This window comes from Tyto alba, unplaced genomic scaffold, assembly GCF_018691265.1.
Source record: "Tyto alba isolate M040663 unplaced genomic scaffold, T.alba_DEE_v4.0 Super-Scaffold_11, whole genome shotgun sequence".
NCBI lineage: Eukaryota > Metazoa > Chordata > Aves > Strigiformes > Tytonidae > Tyto > Tyto alba.
In genome coordinates this window covers 4,212,692-4,231,705 of record NW_024881273.1, presented here as the reverse complement: position 1 = coordinate 4,231,705, position 19,014 = coordinate 4,212,692, and the positions used below count along the sequence as shown (strand labels likewise).

Genomic DNA, 19,014 nt, shown 5'->3' with positions numbered 1-19,014 from the left:
CCGTGCCCCACGAGCGGGGAGCCAGGCGGCAGAGCCCGTCCTGAAAGAGTTAAAGGCTCTCACCCCTTCCAGCCTGGGGAAGTGGGATTAGTCACGGCCTTCAGTAGAAGTGCTGGCCAGGTTATAAAAATGACAAATGAGCACAAATCAATAATGAAGTTAGTGTTTTCTGGGAATGCCAGACACGAACGGGAAAAGTGCATCAACACGGGTGGTGGGAGCCGTGATGTATAGGATGAGCTGCCCCACATGCGCATCCCTCGCACGGGTGTGTGCAAGGCGGCACCATCCCTTCCTCCTCCCCATGGGGTTTGACTCTCCCCTGGCACCGTTGCTGCCGGGAGGGCTCCGTGCACCGGGATTTTCGGTGCCTTTTGGAGCAGAGCTTGCGCAATGCCGGCTGCCGCTGGACGTTCGCTCCGCGTGAGGCACCGAGGAGGCGGCTCTGGGATGTCGGAGATCGGGGATTGCAGATGGTGCCCCGGGGATGTCGAGTGTCTGATTAATCTTCAGGACACACGGTAGTGTTTCCACAGCACTGAGGTAGCCTTGGAGGCCACGTTTCCTTTTCCAAAGGGACTTGGGCATGTCTGGCAAGGAAACAGCCTTCTAATTAGATGGCTTGCAAATCTTTACTGTTGCTTGTTACAAATACATTAATCAGCCCATATTGAAAGAACTGCACTGCAAAAATGACATCGTTATTATTATTATTTATTGTTTAGATATGAATGTGTTTAATCCCTTCCTAGCCTGGGCCTGGGAAAGTGACCCAACATCCCAGCGCTGCTTCTTGGCCCCAGTGTCACCTGGTTTCTGTGCAACCATAAACCTACTTGGGTTGTCTTGGGAAATTTCATCAGTGCTTTAAAATGTATAAGAGAGGAGGCAAAAATAGCTCGGGGATGTAAATAGGAGGAGGTGGGAGTGAGAGGGCTGAGACCTGGCAGAGGTATGATGCAGGGGTGGAACAGCGAAGGCTAATGGGGCAATGGCTTAGGAAAAGCAGTGCCATGTTTGCACAGCATTTCAGGGCTGGTGGCATTCCCAGGGTATTAGCACATTTCTGTAATTAATATAAACTTCCTCAATCAGCCTTCCAAATGTCCTGGATCCTGGATGACCCCTGGGCGCCCGGGCTGGGCGTCCTGCTCTCTCCTTTGGGATGTGGTTTCTCTCTGAGGCAATGCCGGTGCCTGGAGCACCGTCACCAGCCTGGCCCTGTCCCCACACCGTCCCAGCTCCCTCCTGGCCACAGACACCGTGCAGAGCCTGAGGGCCAGGTGTGAAAATGCAGATACCAATCCACCACGGCTCTTCCCCACCTGCGGTGGTCTGGGTGATGCCAGCAGGTCGTGGGCACGTGGGAAGGACCCACTCACGCTGCATCTCAGTGGGGCCAGAGATGCAGGCAGTTTTTCCACCACCGTTAGTGTTTGCTTGGCCAGTGTGCCTTCTTTGCACGTACACAGACTTCAGGGGCCATCCTCATCTTCAGGAACCTCTACAGATGCATCAACCACTTTCTGACATGGCAAGTAGCCCTCCAGACCCTGAGGAGCGTGAGCTTTTGGTGAGCAAGTGCAAGGGGTTAATGGAGGCTGAGGGTGATGGATACCTGGGAAGAGCTCGTTAGGGAGAATCGTGTTCTTTCGAGGAAATCGATAATCTGGGATGCTTATGCTGCTCATTTTCAAGGGGTTGTCTTCATCACCACTTTCCAACTAGAATAGTGGGGCCAGTGCAGGCAAGCTTGTTCTTCTTCCTCCCCCCTCAGTTGACCTTACAGTGTAGGTAGGGTCTTACCATGCTTCAGGCTCTTTACAGTGCTGCAGGATGGTGAATCCAGAGCACAATCCAAAACGGACCCAAAGCCGAGCCTCCCAACTCCAAACTCCCCAAGAGCTCAGCAAACTTAAAAAAACCCCGCAGCATACCAGCCCCAACCCTCCACATTCTTGGAAGGAATGAAGCAATACTTGGAGGTGAAGGTTTCCCAGCCCCTCTTTGCTGTCAGCCGAGGTTGTCCTTCGCAGCAAAAAGCTGTGAGGTGCCCTGTTTGAGTGAGATGTCCCTCGGGAGGGCGATGGGTGCGATCCCCTGCTCCCACAGGTGGCCGGGCTCTTGGTGTGACCACTGCAGTGGCACAAGGTGATCTTCCTGCCTTGGGTCCATGCCAGCACCCAGAGCTCTGCCCCACGTCCCTGAGCATGCGGTGGCACGGGTCCATCCCCCACGCTAATGAGATGGCTTCAAATAAGAGTTAATCATTTGCCAGCCGAATGCTACCGGGGTGTATCTGAATTCCTCACTCCTATAGACACGCTGTTGTGTACTAGATTGTTGTGGTCTCGCCCAAAGCTGCTACACCAAATGTTTTGCAACAAAAACCCCAAACCACATGAAAGTCGTTGAGTTTCATATTTCATTATAACCCCAAATTCAGGTTTGCCAAGAGTTTCAGTAGTTTTATGAACCTTTCCCATGAACCTTCAGCAAAGGCTGTAGCTTAACCTGGTTTTGATGAAAACCCAGGTGCGACTGTTGCTTTTGAGCAACCTCTGAGGTTTGTGCAACTGAGGTATTCGAAGGCTTTCGAGAGGAAGGAAGAAAGGAACCCAAGAGCACGTCAGAGCTGGTGACAGTGTTTGAAGGGAGCCCTGCGCACACGTGGGGCCAGGCTGTATATTCCCTGGGGACCCAGGACCCTGGGACCCAGGCGGTCGCGTTGCCAGTGCCAGGTGATGCTCTCGGTGATGCTTTGAACCCCACGTCACCACCAAACCAACCGCCACGATTCGATGAGTGCTGGTGCTCCCAGGGCTGAGCCGTGGTCCTCGTGGCAGCATCTCCTGGTGTCTGCCGCTGCTGGGGCTTCGCTTTGGAGCGGCGGTGGGCGAGCCCGGGCTTTGCTGTCAGCGTTGCTTTAGGAATAACTCTGTGAACGTCAGCGATGCGCAGGAAAGCTCCCGAGCCAAAAAATAAAAGGCGGGTTCTGTGGGCACGGGGCTTCTGCCGAACCATGCCTGGCACACACCGAGTCCTGCCTCTGGATTATGTGTATTATTATATCCACACGCGGATTGCTTTTTCGGCAGTGCCGTCTTTCCTTTCTCCAGCAATTTCCTGAAATAACGTTAGGGAAATGTGAAAATCGTGAACTTTTGAACCTCCCCGGAGGACGGCGTGCAGGGGGGTGGTGGCAGGAGGAGGGGACGCCTGCCTTCTGCCTGCCGTTTATTTTGGCTACAGGGCCCTGGGATGAGGAGGAAGGGGCTCGCCAGTCCCCTGGCTGGCCGAGGAGCCGGATCAGTGCTGCCCCTTATTAATTAATGGCTTTCTCATCAGTGGGTCATGGAGGCGAGGAAGCCAGAGGAAGTTTTCTTTTGCTCACAGATGCCGGGGAGAAGGGGAGTGCCTGGGCTGGGTGGCGAGGGCAGGGGGTGACACGCGGGGGTGATGGATGGGGCCTCGGGTTTTTGGCTGGGCTCTGGACGCAGGCAGCTCGCACCGGTGAGGAAGAGAGAGGGGAAGGGGAATACGCTGCGCCTGGAAAGTACTTTTCCCTCTGATGAACTTCAGAGGCATATAAATCACTGCCAGGCTGCAGCTGCGAAGCATGTGACACTGGCAAATTAATGGTCCTTCGGAAAATGCCGGCCATCGCGCTGCTCCCCTCCTCACCTCTTAAAGGCGCAGCCGGGCCAGCCCCAGGCGTGGGAATTGGGGGGGTCAGGTCCGGGCTGGGGGAGCCTCGTGTGCCCACCAGCCCCCAGGTAAGCTGGGGCTGGCGGCTGGGTGTGCCCGTGGAGGGGAGGGGGGGCCAGGCACGAGGGGCTCCTGCAAACGCTCCCCGTGGTGCGAAGCTCTCCGTGGTGCAGCACAATCCGTGGTGCAAAACTCTCCCTGATGTAACGCTCTCCGTGGTGCAGTGCATTCCGTGGTTGGCCCCCGCTCTGCGGCCCACAGTCCCTGTACAAACGGGACCCAGATGCTCCCGGGCCTGTTATTTTTTTCCAAGGTGCCTTGAGGACAGGGTGGGTGCCTGGTGGGAGCTCTTGGTCTCTGCTTACCTGGGCTTTTTGCAGAGCAGTTACCAGGGGGAGGATGGAGATGCGTGGTGGGGGGGGGAGCCAGCACAAGCCAAAACCTTATAACGACTGGGGTGTTGAATTTGCAGCCGAGATGGGTGTCACGCCGGTTGCCAAGCACTGTAGCAGGGGACCACGGAGCATCTTTCTCGCAGTGGCATCGAGCGAGAAGCTGCCACATGCCAGGGCTGGGCACTGATGCCTGAGGGCCACAGCCACCCCGTACAAACCTCTCAGGCAAACTGGTGCAGGGCAGGAGGGCAGTGGGAGAATCCCCGGCTCACCCAGGGCCACCCAGGCCACCACCCGAGTCCCGTCACACCATCTCCCTCCTCTTCCTTGCTCTCGCTCTTAAAAGCAGCGGTGGAAGAGGAGGGGAATCCAGCGCTGCAACTTTTGCTCAGTGCCTCTGGTATGCAGGAGGGGGGGAGGGAGCCGAGCCACCAGCAGAACAGTTAAAATTTGCTAAATGCTTCCCTAATATAATTAGGTTTCCATGCAAGCCATTGCCTTAATTGCCAGAGAGATGTGGGGCAGTGGGGAGGGGAACTAGCCCGGGCTCTCCCAGCGCTGCTGCTCCGGTCGGTGTTTTACAGCCCAGTGCTGTGATGGACTTCACTTGGGCTGGACCAAAGACCGCATGGGGGAGATGTCCCCAGTGAAGCTCAAGTAGAGATTTGGCCCAGGCTGAGCAAGAAAGAAGTAAAAGTGTTTTGCAAACACAGCAGGGCTTGGCAGGACTGATGTTGGCCCCCTTGGATGCGTTTGCAGGGAGATGAGCTTGGAGGCTACGCGGATATGCTGTAGTTCAAATTGCTGTTTATTTTCTAACTGTTTTTGGAGCAGGGAAAGTTAGGCAGGCAGGCAGGAAAAAAAAAAAAAAAGACAGAGCCCACTCTGTGATTTACGTGGTAAAGGAGATAAGTGGGGATTTAAAGAGAAGGGAATATATAATTGAGACGAACATGTAATATGAGCACGGATCCAAACAGAGAGATCGTAATCAGAAGTGTTAGGAGAAGCTGAGGTTTATTAATGAAACGTCTCATCTATTTGTCAGCTGAAGAGGAACAGCCTTTCCCCAGCAGCCGGAGGTGGAGGAGGCGGACGCGGGGATTGCACTCGGCGTTCCCGCTGCCGCCGCAGAGATCGAGGCAGCTTTCCTGCCCAGGCGGGCGGGCGATGCTCGGGCCTGAAAGCAAAGGCATGCTTAGAGGGAAAAAAGGAGGTACATGGGTTTTAGGAAGCTGGACGTTGTCATTTGCCTCGCGTCAATCTGCCGTAGAGGTCAGAAGCTGGCAGAACCGCCCGAGGAAGGGCTCGTTGGAGCCTTCCTCAAAGCCCTTCTCCTTCTCTTTGCTTTTCTGCCCAGCTGTCTGCCCTCGGGTGCAGTCACTTATAGGCTGTTCTGGGAAGGCACGATGGATACTCAGCAGCTGGGGGTAAATGTCCCTGCAGCCTCGGGAGCAGCCTCAGCTGCTGGCTTCAACTGTGCATCTGGCCACGGGCCGGTGCGGGGCTTTTCCACGGCTCCGACTTTCTCGTGGGGGCAAAGCGAAGTTTCTCACCCTGGCACTCTCTACACTTTCCTCGCTGCTCTCCCCGTGCTTGGCTGCCCTATAGCTTCCCCCCGTGCTCCTCATCTGGCTACAGCCAAGGTCGCAATGCCCAGGCACGTCTGGGAACCGCCGCTGACCCTGCGCCGGGCGCCGCGTTGGCTCACGGAGCCGTGGGGGTTAGCTTGGACAAACCCGGCTTTTGGAGCCTGGAGGCTGCAGTCTGGTGCAGGCACGTCTAAGGCAACTTTGGAGGAGGTGTTGATAGCTGCGCGGAGAGCACGGAGCACGCAGCGCTCCGCGTTAGTCTCAGTGTTTTTTCAGTAGCCGCGTGGCTAAGCGTTTAGCTGTCCTGCTCTTGCCGTATGGCTTGGTGGGTCTGCTACGTGGGTGAGGGACGGCATGCGGTGTGGCTCACCAAGTGCCCATTCTTGGGGTGACACTGTGAGGGATGCCCACCGGAGCACGGTGGACAGTTGCCCTGTTTCATCCTCCAGTCGCTCACTTTTAGCCCTGCCCCAGCGTTGCGGTCGGGGCATCTTCATCGGTTGGGGTCCCTCAGGCATGAGAATGACGCTGGCGGTGTTTTAGGGGTTAACCTGGGGCCGTATGCAGCTCGGGCAGGGAAAGGCTCTGGCTGTTCATGAAGTGAACATTTTTGTAGGGGTCCTTTCCCTTCCCAGGCCCTGGCAGTTATCTGTGGGCTGACAAAGCACCTGGAACGCAGAGACCCGCTGGACATTGACCCATCTGTGCCTAGCTCAATTAGCTGAGGCTATCTGATTGGACTTGGCACAGCCTAATTAGCTTTGGACTCGAACCAGAAACTCAAACCCAAAGGCAGCTTGCAGGCAGGCCATCCTTTGCTGCAGCCTGTCAGGGGAGGGGGAAAGGCTTTTCCAAGCCTCTTTGCTCCGGGAAGGGGGAACAAGCCACCGACCCTGCCTGCCCATCCCTCTGGCCACACAGCTGGTGTTGAGGGGGGCTTAAATCTTCCCTCCTGCCCAGCGTCTGTTACTGAACCTGGGAAGGGTCACGTAAGACTGGAGGCAGCTTCTTTCTTTTGAAAAACAGTATGTGCCGTCTAGTTTCCAGGGGGAACTTGCTTTTATTGAAGGTGACCTGGCTCTGGCAGCTCCCTTCCCTATCTTGTCAGGCACCTTCCTGAGTAGGCACCCAGTTCTTAGGCTCCTTCTCCTGGACCCCGGGCTGTGGTGCACAAAGTGGGTGGTTTGTCCCCAAGGCAACCGTCTCGCTCTGAAGCATTCGCCAGTCATCGGTGCAGATGTGGAGAAGGAGCTGAGATGGGAAGGGGTGGCTGTTTTGGGACCCCAGGATCCTTTGCCCATCTGGGTTTCCAGCTCTGTCAGCATTGAAGCACAAAAACACTGGTGGGAAGGGACCTCCAGAGGTCTGTTGACCAACCTACCACAACGCGGGCTGGGAGGTGGGCATTTTTCCAAGGAGACTTGGAAAATGGTGTTCCCATGGGCTGCTCTTGCACAGCTCCCAGCAGCGAAGCTCTCTGGAGGGATGGCTCACCCCACTTGGATGCTCATGAGATGTCTCCTGACCAGATGACACCTCGTGCCCATGCTGGGCCTGCTGGCTCTCACATGGGAGATGGGAAGATCCATATGGCCTTGCTGTCACCTGCTGTGGTCCAGCATCCCCTAAGGAAAACTACCATAACTGGTTTTCTGAAAAACCAGTTAACGGCGTTGCCTTTTGCTGGTCATGCCGTGGCTGGTGGCAGTGCAGCTTCGGGGTGTTGGGATGCCAGCTGCGCGCTGGCGGCGAGCACCAGTGCCAGCCACGTTGGATCAATTAAAGCCCATTATGCCAAGTGAATGACTGTAATTATCTCAAATCTGGATTAATGCGCGCGCACAGCACCGTAATATAATCCGTCTGGCTGGTGGATTGTAGGCCGTTGTTCCTGGAAGCCAGAAGCAGAAGGGGATCTGCAATGCATGGCCGTACCCTCCCCCTCTCACCTCCTGCTGTTGTCTCAGTCCCTGAGGATGGAGCTTGGCCCATCGGATGGGTCCTGCACATGTCGTGTGGGACCTTTTAAGCCAACGTGGGCTGGCGGTTGCTCTCAACGCTGTCCACAGACGGGACCAGAAGAGCAAGTGGGAAGCGCGGAGGTGCTGTCACTCCTGCCAGTGCCTCCGGTCGATCCCCATAATTAGCAAAACCAGGGTCGATGGAGCACTTCCCCCGGTGTCCCAGGGCTCTGCGTCTCTGGGACCCATCGGCGATATGGGGACCACATGTTTTAGCCCACAGATCTCAAAGCCGGTGGCAGGGAGAGCCGCCGGGCTGATCCCACTCCTGGTCTTGACGATTTGGCTCAATCCCAGATCCTCCTGGAGGGAGAATACGGAGAGCTGCTGGGTCCCCTCCCCGGCTGCGGGCAGGGCAGGGGCACGTCTGAAGGGTTAACGCTGCGGGAAGCACCGGGGACATTTATTACTGAATCCCCCTGGGCCGCGAGCCCCACGGAACCCAGGGGTGGGCACGTCTTGTGAGGCGCGGAGCTTGCCCTCCAGCAGCGTGGGTTGGCAGCCCCGTTGCAGAGCCGGGAGCTCCCGTTTCCCAGAGCTCTCAGCCCCGCTCCGTTGCACTCTTTTGGCTGCTTCTTTCCCTGCCTGCTTTGGAGAGGAGTATTTTAGGCTTCCCCGGGAACTCCAGGTCCGAGATCCATCTCCTCTCCACGTCCATCCTCCCACCCGGAGCCCAGCGCGGGGACAGGACCCGGGTGCTGAGGGGCAGCGGGTGGGATGAGCTGGAACAGTGGGGCAGCGCGTGGTCCGGGTTCACTGGTGGGCCCGGCACGTGCCACGTGTGCGGCTCGTTACCGCGAGGTCCTGGGGGAGCTTCGACGTGAGACAGAACTTCTCCTCTTTCTGCTAGAGCGAGCCTAATGCTTTCGAGCTCCCCTTGCATCTCACTGGATCCTGCTTGGTTTTTCATAGCTCAGAGCGTAGCACCCCCTCAAGGGCAATTAGATCACTTCCAGTTTGCCCGTAAGCCCATAAAACTGCAATTGAATGTAATTAAAAGGCCATAATGAGCTTCAGCAACCTGCGGGACCACTGCGCTTTTGCTCTCACCGTGCTGTTTTCGGAGATGAGGAGGGAGCCAGGCAGGCTGCGAAGGTCAGCATTTGCAGGGAGGATGAGGAGCTCTGAGCAGAGCTCCCCGGCTCCTGGGGCGGGACGGGCAGACACGGGGAAGCTCCTGGGTGCCACCACCGCCGTGTGCCCGCGCTGGTGATGCCCATGGGGGGAAGGCTGAAGGGACCGCCGGGTGCAGCCCTCCGTCTTTCGCAGAACAGAGGGAGCATCTTCCCCTCTGTTGGCACCTTCTGCTGCTGCTTTGGTTTCATCGGTGCTCTTTGGAGGCTGGAAGGGTGCCAGGAGGTACAGTCACCTCTCGGCATGGCCTGGTTTGCTCCTGGCTGCATTTAGGGAAGATTAGTGGCAGGGGACAATTGTAGTGATGGGGACTCAGCCCTTGTGCTTTGGCAGTGAGGTCTGGATCTCCCAAACCTCCCTTTTGGGGGTCCACGGGGACACCCCAGGAGATGGAGAGATGCAACCTCAAGCTGGGTTTGCCCCGGGGGGGCGGGGGGTGTCTCCTAAAACCACCGTATTGAGGGCAGAGAGCTGGGCTGGGGGGGGGGGCAGCCACCCCAATCCCACAGGCACGTGCCAGGCAGCGCCGGCGCCCCGAAAGCCGCGGGGCTTGGGGGGGGGGGGGGGGGGGGGGGACAGCGAGCCCCCAGCTTCGGGCTGCAGTGGCGCGAGCTCAAAAGAGCCGCCGGGTTGAGTCCTTCAGCAGACGTCTCCCCGGCCCCGCTGCCAGCCCAGGAGCCCTGGCAGCGGCACTACACTGCACCTATTATTGCCTGTTCCTGCAGCGGGTTCCCAGCCAGTAAATTAGGGGCACTCGCTGAGCCGCTGACAGCAGAACAGAGCGCATTGTGAGAGCCGGGACAGCGCTGGCCCTTGAGGGATGAAACAGGAGCCTGTAATTTCTCAGGACTGTTGTGACATCTTTGCACAAGCGTGTGATTGAGTCACATTTGCTTTATCAGCAGAATCCTTGTTTGCCTGGGTGCACCCTCCCCCTCCACCCACCACTGCCAGGCTGGGGGAGAGCAGAGCTGGGCTGCCCGCTCCCCCCTCCCCGGGCTCGCCTTTGCATTTGCCTTTCCCTTCTCTCCAAGGGGCTCCTCACACTTTCCATATGTCACGCTCTCCCGCTTGCTCACTCTTCCTGCTTTTGCCTTCTCCACCCGCCGCCCCGGCTCCTGCCAAGGAGGGGCTCGGAGGCTGCCCCGTGGAGATAGATGCAAACTGAAAAAAAAATCCGCGGTGGCGGAGGGGAGATTCTCGGTGGCTGGGGGTGGGGGGGGGGATCCTCCCGCGGGTGGGGTGGGGCGGGTTAGTGATGGGGGTCTGCGTGGGGCAGGAAGCTGGGAGTGCTGGCGTGCCACCGGCACGGCGGCCGGAGGAAGAGGCGTCTGCAAGCGTTTCCTTTGGTGACATGGTGGCTCACGGGGAGAGCAGCTTCTGGAAAATTCCTCTTTGAGTCCTTCCCCCTTGGAGACGGGAATAGCCCCGGCCGGCTTCCGCCTCTGCCAGTGGCTCCGGGAGCGGGCTGGGCTTTTACAGGGTTCCTGGGAGGGTAGGATGGGGTTTTTAAGGCAAAAAAATATGACAGAATGAGCCCCATTGCCAGAGCTGAACATGCTTGGTCAGCCCTGGTGTGGGGTCTGTGCCTCTCCTGCACACACATGTCCACGACGGGGCTGCTCCCCCCCCGGGTCCATGCTAGCTCTGAATCACTGGGCAGAAACATCCCATTTTTTGGTGTGGGTCCTGTGATGGGAGGGGTCACCAGACCCTCTGGGAATCCAGACTCTATCAGGCAGTGGGGTGGGTCAGGGGTGAGTGTCTCCCAAAGGGGACCCTGTGGTGCTTGCAGCCAGGCTGCCAAAAAATAGGAACGCTGCTGAGCCCATGGTCACCCACGGGGAGAGACCCCCCCAAATGCCATCCGGCTCTCGCAGCCCACAGCTGAGACCACACGGTCATCCTTCCCCTTGGCGCTGGGGAGGTCTAATGTTTACCTGCCAAGTGGCATCCAGAGGAGGAAATAAAATAGGATAGAGAGGGAGAACGGGTGTTGGAGCTGCAGGGACAGAGGTGTCCCAGCTCTGCCCCATGGGGTGGGGATGCTGATGGCTCTGCAGAGCGCTGCCGCGAGGTTTGGAGTGGGTACCACTTTGGTGATGGTACCCCCATCCTCCCTGTCCCGTGGGCCGGTGGTGGGATGCTTTTGCTCTTCTCCTTCATTGTCTGAGAGGAGAGCAGAGGTTTCCTTGAGCTGTGGTGGTGGGGACTCAGGCTGGGGGAAGGAGAGCCTGGCATGCAGAGTGCAGCGGAAAATCTGCCCGTGGGCACCGTGATCTCATGCCATGGCCCATCAACCCCAGAAGGTGAAATGCTGGCAGGAGGCAGCAGCTAACGCCGGCAAGGGGCCGGGCCAGCAGCACTCAGAGGGGTGCTGCTGAATTTCCTCCATCCCAGGAAACCCCCTGGGAGGGTACCCTGACGCTGGCCTCCGAGTTCCAAAACGTGCCCTGCTCCTGGCTGGGTTTGGCAGCAGCCGTGCCGAGCGGTCTTGCCGGTGGTTTCAGCTGGCTTGGGCAGGAGGAGGGAGCTGGGGCTGAGAAGCCGTGTGGCTTTGAGGTTTTAGTTTGGTCAAAGTGAAACCCAGTGGGAGGAGGAACCCACCGGGAGCAGAAAGCAACAGAAACCGAGTTCTTCACCGTCCCCGAGCAGCTCGAACTGCTGCGGCATCGCCGGGCACTTCTCGGGGGAGAGTGGTGAGCGCTGCTGAGGAAACTCTCCCAAAACTCGGAGCAGGTTCCTGAAGAGAAACTGCATGTGGTGATTTTTAAATGCTTTCAAAAAGACACATTTCTGTGTGCTGCCTCCTGTGCAGACTTTGGTGGGGGTGGGGTGGGGTGTCTGGGTGGGGTGTTCTTGGGTTTGTCTTTGTATGCAAGTCCAGAAATGTAAAAAGAAAAAACAAAAGTTACTTTCTGGTGAAATCACAGCTACTCAGGACTAATGTTCTTGATTGCAGTGCAGTCCAGTGCTCCTGCATCCTTTTGCCTATAGCTGTAGCAGCAATACTCAGAAGGGATGTATGGATAACGTACAGCTGCATCTTTTAACATCTCGGGGTGTCCATTCCCAGGGATGCCTCTGCTACCTCTGGCACCTGGGTGGTTTAAGGGGATCGGTTGCCTCTCCTCGCTGGGCAAAGTGCTCTAAATGCAGTTTAGTGTCCTTGGGCCACAAAAGGATGCTTGTTTCTTGGACCCAGGGATGATTTTCTGGTCTAACAGCCACGCTGCACCGTGCAGGTCGTGTCCCTGAGGTTGCCCAAGTCGGGCACTGTCGGGTCCGTGGCAGCAGTCAGCACTGGGAGGGGAAGAGGCAATTCTTGCTCCATCCTTGCTTCAGTTCTCAGCTGTGCTGGTGTAAATAGAGAGCAAACTTACTCAAGATTGTAGGCCAGGGGCTATTTAAATTAGTCTGCTGTAAGCGTACTCTCTGTTCACTCCCATTTTTGATCAGGGACAAAAGTGAGGACCTGACCTCTTGTGGTCACTATATTCCCATGGCAAGTTTCACATGAAAACTACAGTCAAACCCTCGTGTCCTGCCCAGATTTGCTGCCTGCCCGTTGCTCTCAGCATCCTGCTTCATAGGTGGGTGCGGGCCTTTGCCACCGGTGCCTTGGTTTGCTGTACTGGGGAAGGCGAAAAGAGGGGAGGTGGAACCCTCCATGGTTTGAAGTTCCTTGGATGGAAAGCACGTGAGGAGATTTCGGTACTACTTTTGAGGAATGAAAGCGAATGGACAGTGATTCTCACTACCGAGTTTATTTAGGGAAACTCACCACCCGCAGAGGCACCGAAAGAAGGAACAGTGCTCTCAGCGCTGCATTTATGTGCAGATTCATGTGCATTTGGGTGTCGGAGTTTTGAGCCTGGTCACACCAAAGTGACACTTGAGAGCAGAGGAGGAGGACATTTCCAAAAGCCTGATCTCAGCTGCTCGTCCTGATCCCCTCCAAACGTGGCCCCACAGCACTGCAAAACCCTAACGTGGAGGGCTGACTTAAGGAAGGGAGTGGCAACCCAAATTTAGAATTTCCTGCTGTTTAATACCCAGAATTGATCTACTTTCTGATTAAGGAGGAAGAGGTGCTGAGGAAAGGAAAAAAAAAAAAAAAAAGCGGAAGCGCGGGGGTGTGGGTGGCTTTCCAAATCTCGGCTGGCGTCGGGGCCAGGCGCGTGGGGTGCTTGTACCGTGATGGCTCCGTGGAGCTGTGGGGCGCCTGCAGACCCCTCTGCTCCCACTCGGACGGGCTGTGGGATTGTGTCCTGGGTCTGCAACCCTCCTCGCCTGCAAAAAAGCATGGGTCTGGGAGTCTGTTTGTGCCTTGAGATGTGTTTTTTTTATACTTCCCCTCTCTCAGAAGCAGACTGCCGAGCCACCGAGCTGCTGAGTAAACTCCCTGGATATGTGAGAAAAGGTTTTCCAGCAGAGCTAGGTCACTGTAGTTTTACTGGCAAAGCCTCTTAAGCATAAATGAAGATTATACTGGTGAAAGCTTATGTTGGTACAGTTTATTCTGGTACAAATGAGCTATGCTGGGAAAAAAAGCACCTCCGCGCTGTTGTAATTGTTTCTGCTCTGGGACATTTTGTGGTTTTGAAATGTTAAAATCACAGCTCTTCTTGATATTGCCGTATCAGCAAAAGCTGTTATTAGCTGTTGGGCTGCTGCAGACGTACCCTGGCCTCACGGCAACACTTGAAGTCCCGTGCACTGGGTGATAAAACGCAGCAGAAAGATATTGGGAGGGCTGGTGGCATGATCAAATGTTTTCAGCAACAGGAGCAGCCAGGGGGTCTAAGCTGCCTGTCCGGGCCACATCCAGATATGGGTGTTTGCTGGTCCAATCTGGAGGTTTCTGCTTCTGGCCCCAAGGATACCGAGGGGATGGAAAATAGCAGTGAAGCTGCCCAGGGACATTTGGTGCATGTCTGCACTGGTCTGAGTGTCTAAAGCAGCCGGAGGAGGATGGGGACAGATGCTTTATAAAGATGTTTTTCTTCCCGTATTGAAAATTAATAATAGTAAAAAAGTGCTGTCTGTCACGGACCCAGGAGGGGAAAAAAAAATTACAGAGCAGGTTGATTCAGCAGTCGAGATGCTAGCCTGGGTCTTGCAGTAGCCAGGATCTATTCCCAGCTTTGGCTCCAATTTCCTGCGTGACCTTGGTGAAGGTCACATCAGCTGCCTCGTGCCGCCTGTGTCTGCGAGCGGGGCTGCTGCCTCCTCGGGGGCATTGCTCTCCCGTACCTCGGTTTCCCCACACGTGAAGCAGGGCTGATGGCATCCAAAGGGGATCTTGCAAAGACAGGTACCTGCTAAGGGACAGGGCAGCGATGAGCACCACGCCAGAAAAGCAAGACTTGGGCTCCTTATCTTGAGGCCAGATCAAAACCCGCCGGCTCTGGTCTCCGTGCGATGGTTTTAGCTGTGTTCCTCTGCCGCAGAGGAGAGCCGAGAGCACGCACATGGCTCCCTACAGCTGCCTCGCTTCATCGCTTGAGATGGATCATGTGGCCCTGCCCTAAATGTCTTATTCTTCGGGAAAAAGTTCCCAGCCAAATTTTGTGGCTTGCGGGTTCGTAGTTTAGAGAAAGAAAAAGAGCTTCATTGCAAATTCTTTAGCTGCTGAAGAGCTCTCGTTTCCGATCTCCCAACTGCCATGGGGCATCTTCTAAGATATATAGAGGTCGTTGTGTTTAAACAAAGGACACACAGAGAAAATAGCTGCAATTTATGGGTGCGGCAAGAGGGGAAATGCTTTGAGAACTTTTTTTTTTTTTTTTTTTTTTTTTTAATTTAGAAACAGGCACAGAGTTTATTTTGGTCAAAAGATAGTCACACACAACAGCTTTAAATGGAAAAACTACGCAAGAAAAATGAATAGTCTCACACTGCTTGAACTGAAAATGTGTTTGGGAAAATACCTCCACTGTTTGCTGCAGTCCAGACAGTATCCATCAGTTTAGGGGTATATTTGTTTCTATTAAGGATATTTCCTCAATCTAGGCCTTTTTCCTTTTTATTTTTTTTCTAGAGCTCCTTTAGCATTCAAGATCCTGTAGGATGCTTGTGATGAGTGAGGAGGGCGGATTTCTCATGTCCAGCTCTGGATCCCCATCTCTTGACCTCGTGTTATTATTTTCCCCAAACCCATTTTCCCACTGGGAATGTTCCAGCTCGAGCTGGGGGCTGGCAGCATCTGTGCTGAGTTGCCTCAAGTGGACTCTTGATTTTGCTAAGAAAAAAAAAAAAGACAAATCCTTTTCCATATTTGCTTGTTAGTTGGAGGTAAACATTTCCCATTGCTGTTGCTCTTACAGCGGGGTTTTGGGCTGCGAAGGAGGAAGCGTTTGGATGAGGAGTGGAAACATCCCAGTGTCCAAGGGGGTTGCTTTGAACCGGGCTTTGAGTCATGATGCTCTGAAGTTCAGGTTTGGTCCAGATTTCAGAGCGCTTGGCCAAGGGTTTTGGGTGAAAACACACCCAAATGTGTCCATGCCTGCACACGCTTCTCCCCAGTGGGCCTGTTCAATGCAAGATCGCTCCTCCTCTTGCCTCCTTTCCTTTTTGTTGTTGTTGCCTGAATTATTTTCTCCAGACCAGCCCTACCACACACGCCCAGTTCCTCACTGGGTGCCGAGGATCGCGTCTGCGGGGAAAGCAAAGTGTGTAAACAGGATGGGTGAGGGGAGCCGGCTCGGGGGCGCGGGGTGCCCGGGGACGGGGAGCTCCTGTGGTACCCAGGGGGATGGGTATTTTGGGAGAGGTGCCGGCCCAGCACGTGCTTTGCTTTCTGATGTGCTTGAGTAGGCATGGGCCGGTCGCCAGTAACCTGCCTGTGACCTCTCCTGCCTTAAATATTCAGGATCTTTTAAAAGGAAGGACTGTGCTTCGCTGCCTTCCCTTGGCCGGCAGGTCAAGTGCCTGTTTTCCCCTGGCCAGGGGATCCAGTGCATCCTTGGAAGATCCCCATGCATCACCTGGGCTAACGGGGGTTTCTGGGGGTCCTTCAGAGATGGGCTGGCTGGGACCCCGTACCCAGACACACGGCCGCTGCAGAAAGACCTCCTGCCTTTCCCCCCAAACCCGGGGTGGTGCTGGGGGCACAGCACCCCCATCCCGGCTCACCAGAGCACATCGCAGCACCCAGCCCCTCTCCTCCTCCCAGCTGTTTAAAGACTGAAAAAGCAGAGAGCCGGGAAGCACGGCCCCGCTGTGCTAAACCCCAGGAGCAGACCCCGAAGCCTGGAGGAATTTCCCGGGGTTCCTGTTGTGCTGCCTGCACGTCACTCGGCCGCGGGTGACTTGGTGGCCGGCGGTTGTTTTATATCAACATCCTGCGACAGCCGAGGCGAGGCCAGCCCCCCCAGGGACAGGGATGCTCGCCTCCCCCACTGCCCCAGAGACGCCTGACGGGGCCGGCTCGTTTCGGCATCGACGGTGGCACCCGCCTGGAATGCAGAATCTGGGGGCACGTGCCTCTCAACCCCCCCCCCCCCCCAGACGGGACAGAACACCCATGCAAGAGGGAGCTGGTCCCAGCCCTGGAGCTTAATCCCCGTTTTTGCATCCAAACCCCCCTCCCCTCCTCTGCCCCCCTGCCCCAGGGATTCCACTTCTACCTCTTGTCTGGGAGTTTAAGGAATTATGCGTGCAGGGAGCGAGCCTCTCCCGTGGTGTGTGTAATCTTGTTATGCCTGCAGCGGGGAAGGGGTGTCGGGGGCATGCTGGGGACAGGCTGTGGAGGGGGGGACATGAGCTTCGGGGGGGCTCAGGGCGGCACGGCTGCCCGTGGCAATGGCTCTGCGCGGGGTGTGGGGGGGGAACCCGTGGGGGTCTCTGTGCCCCACCGGCACCCTCACGAGGCAGGGATGGGGCTGACTGCATCCAAGCTGGAAGGAGGGTGCCAGGGCAGGAGGCGTGACCCTGCGTGGGGTGCAGTGGTGGGACTTGGGGGGGTGCGGCGATGGGGTTCTGGGGGCAGCAGCGGGGTGCTGGCTGCACGGCTTTGCGAGAGGAGCATCTCTGCTTTGCTGGGCCTTGGCTTCCTCCTGTTGGGGTTTCCCCGCTGGGATCGGTGATCTCCGGGGGAAGATTGCCGGGGCTGGGCTTGCTGTGGGTTCGGCAGATGTGTTTCTCACTGGATGATGTTCGTATGCTAATTGCTCCAAAATCTCCCGGGAAGACAGCTGACCCCATGCAGGTGACTGAAGACAATATTTTGCAGAATTTAGTTAACAGTGGGCACGGTAGCCAAAAGCAGTGGCTCCCAGACCCACCTGGAAGCAGCCCCTGGCCAAGCGGCTGTGCCGGTGCCTCCCACTCTCTGGGCTCGTGTTTGCTGGTGTGAACTGGGAGTGTGTGTGTGGGGGGTGTAGGTCCTGATGGGTGTTGGGGTGAGTGGTGGCGATGCCGTGGGGCCCCTGCCCTTGCTGCCCATCCTCCCCCGCCGCCTTCCGGCAGCTCCTCCTCGCAGCCTACCCGGGGGCCACGAGCCAGCCCCTTCCTCGCTCGGGATTGTTTTGCAAGCAGCGTGACAGGATGAGGAGGAAATGTGCCAGGAATGGCTACATGTCTCCTCTCAGGAGAATCGGAGTCTATTTTTAACCGACCCCCCCCCCAACTCCTTCCCACTCCCCCGGGATGGTGGAGCTGCTGGGGCGCAGCCCGTCCTTTGCTGCCTGCAGAGAGCTGCCCCCCCGCTACCCGCAGAGCAGGCAGGCCCGTTCCTCCTTGCCGACACACTCAGACTTCCCCATCGCACCCTCGTGCCCTGCACGGACGCACAAACCCCCCGTGCCACGCACAGACACCCTCAAACTGCCCCCCCCCCCCCCCCCAAACCGCCCTCCCTGCTGCAGCAGCCTGCGGCCCCACGGGCGCTGCTGCTCCTCGGGGCTCCCCCACGGCACAGCCTGGCCCTGCGATGCTGCGAGAAATCTGAATTATCCTGGAGCAAGGCGGGCATCTGTCTGCTGCCCGGGCAGCAGCTGGAGCAGCGACGCTGCCTCGGCAGCAGAGTTTAGAGCTGGGGTGCGGAGGGTGAACGAGGTGGAGGAGGGCGGCGGTGACGACCGGCTCGCGAGGTGGAAATGCTCTCAGCGCCTGTCTTAACGCCCCTGTAGCTACTGCGGCAGAAGGTGGTTTTGAAAGATGGAGGATGCACTGGGAATTTCAGGGGCAGGTTGAAAAACGGCCCCTCGGCAGGGCGAGGAGCGGAGGGGGGGCTGCTGCTCAGGGCTTGCTGCCGCGATGGGCCTGTCCTAGACAGGAGACTCAGCCCCGTTTCTCTCTTTCCTCTCTTACAGATTTCTCCAACCAAGTCAATTCCACGTCCTTGAACTCTCCCACAAGCCGGGGGCCCATGGCCACCCCATCCCTCCACCCGTCCATCGGGCCGGGCATCGGCTCCTCGCTGGGCTCCCCGGGCCAGCTCCACTCGCCCATCAGCACCCTGAGCTCGCCCATCAACGGCATGGGACCTCCGTTCTCCGTCATCAGCTCCCCCATGGGCCCGCACTCAATGTCCGTCCCCTCCACCCCCAGCCTGGGATTCGGCACCAGCAGCCCGCAGGTAAGGGGAAGGTGGCGGGGACGTTGCTGCTGCCTGTTTTGCCGGGGAGAAGCCACCTCCGTGGGTTTCCCGATGCAGAACCGGCTCTGCTCTCCCCGCTGCAAGCCCCGGCTTGCAGGAGGCTGGGCTGGCCAGGGAGGAATGGGGAGATAAACCCCAGCACAAGCAGGCGCTGGAGGGAGACAAAAAGCAGAAGCCCAAGGGGGAAACGAAGCCGGAGGCATCCTGCTCCTCTGGCCAGGGCTGAGGGGCTGCAGCCGCCTTTGGGGCTGCCCTGGGTGGGCTACAAGGGACCAGCACAGCCGGAGTGTGGCCATCCATCACCTTCCATCGCTTGGCCCCTCCAGTCCTGCCCAGTTTGTCCCCAGGCTGGGGGTGAAAGGGGAGCAGTGACTACTCCTGGGTCAGCTGGGGGCTGATGTAGCTCTGGCAGGAGCCTGAGCCACCCTAGGACTGTCTGCATCCCGTGTTTCTCGCCCAAACAGTGCTTTCCCCTCTGTGGGAAGCTTCAGGTCCCCTCCGGGGCTAATCCACAGTCCCCACGGCGAGGGGTCCTGTGCCTGCTGCCCCTTTCTCCTTGC

At 57.2% G+C, this 19,014-nt stretch overlaps 1 protein-coding gene across 1 annotated transcript in view; it reads left to right on the top strand.

Annotated features, from left to right (window-relative positions):
* The window catches only part of RXRA (retinoid X receptor alpha), a 113,958-nt gene that overhangs the window by 58,429 nt on the left and 36,515 nt on the right, over nucleotides 1-19,014 (top strand). Inside the window, exon 2 of the mRNA XM_042786728.1 lies at nucleotides 18,168-18,433. Coding sequence (XP_042642662.1) covers nucleotides 18,168-18,433 — 266 coding nt within the window. The remainder of the gene's footprint in view (nucleotides 1-18,167; nucleotides 18,434-19,014) is intronic.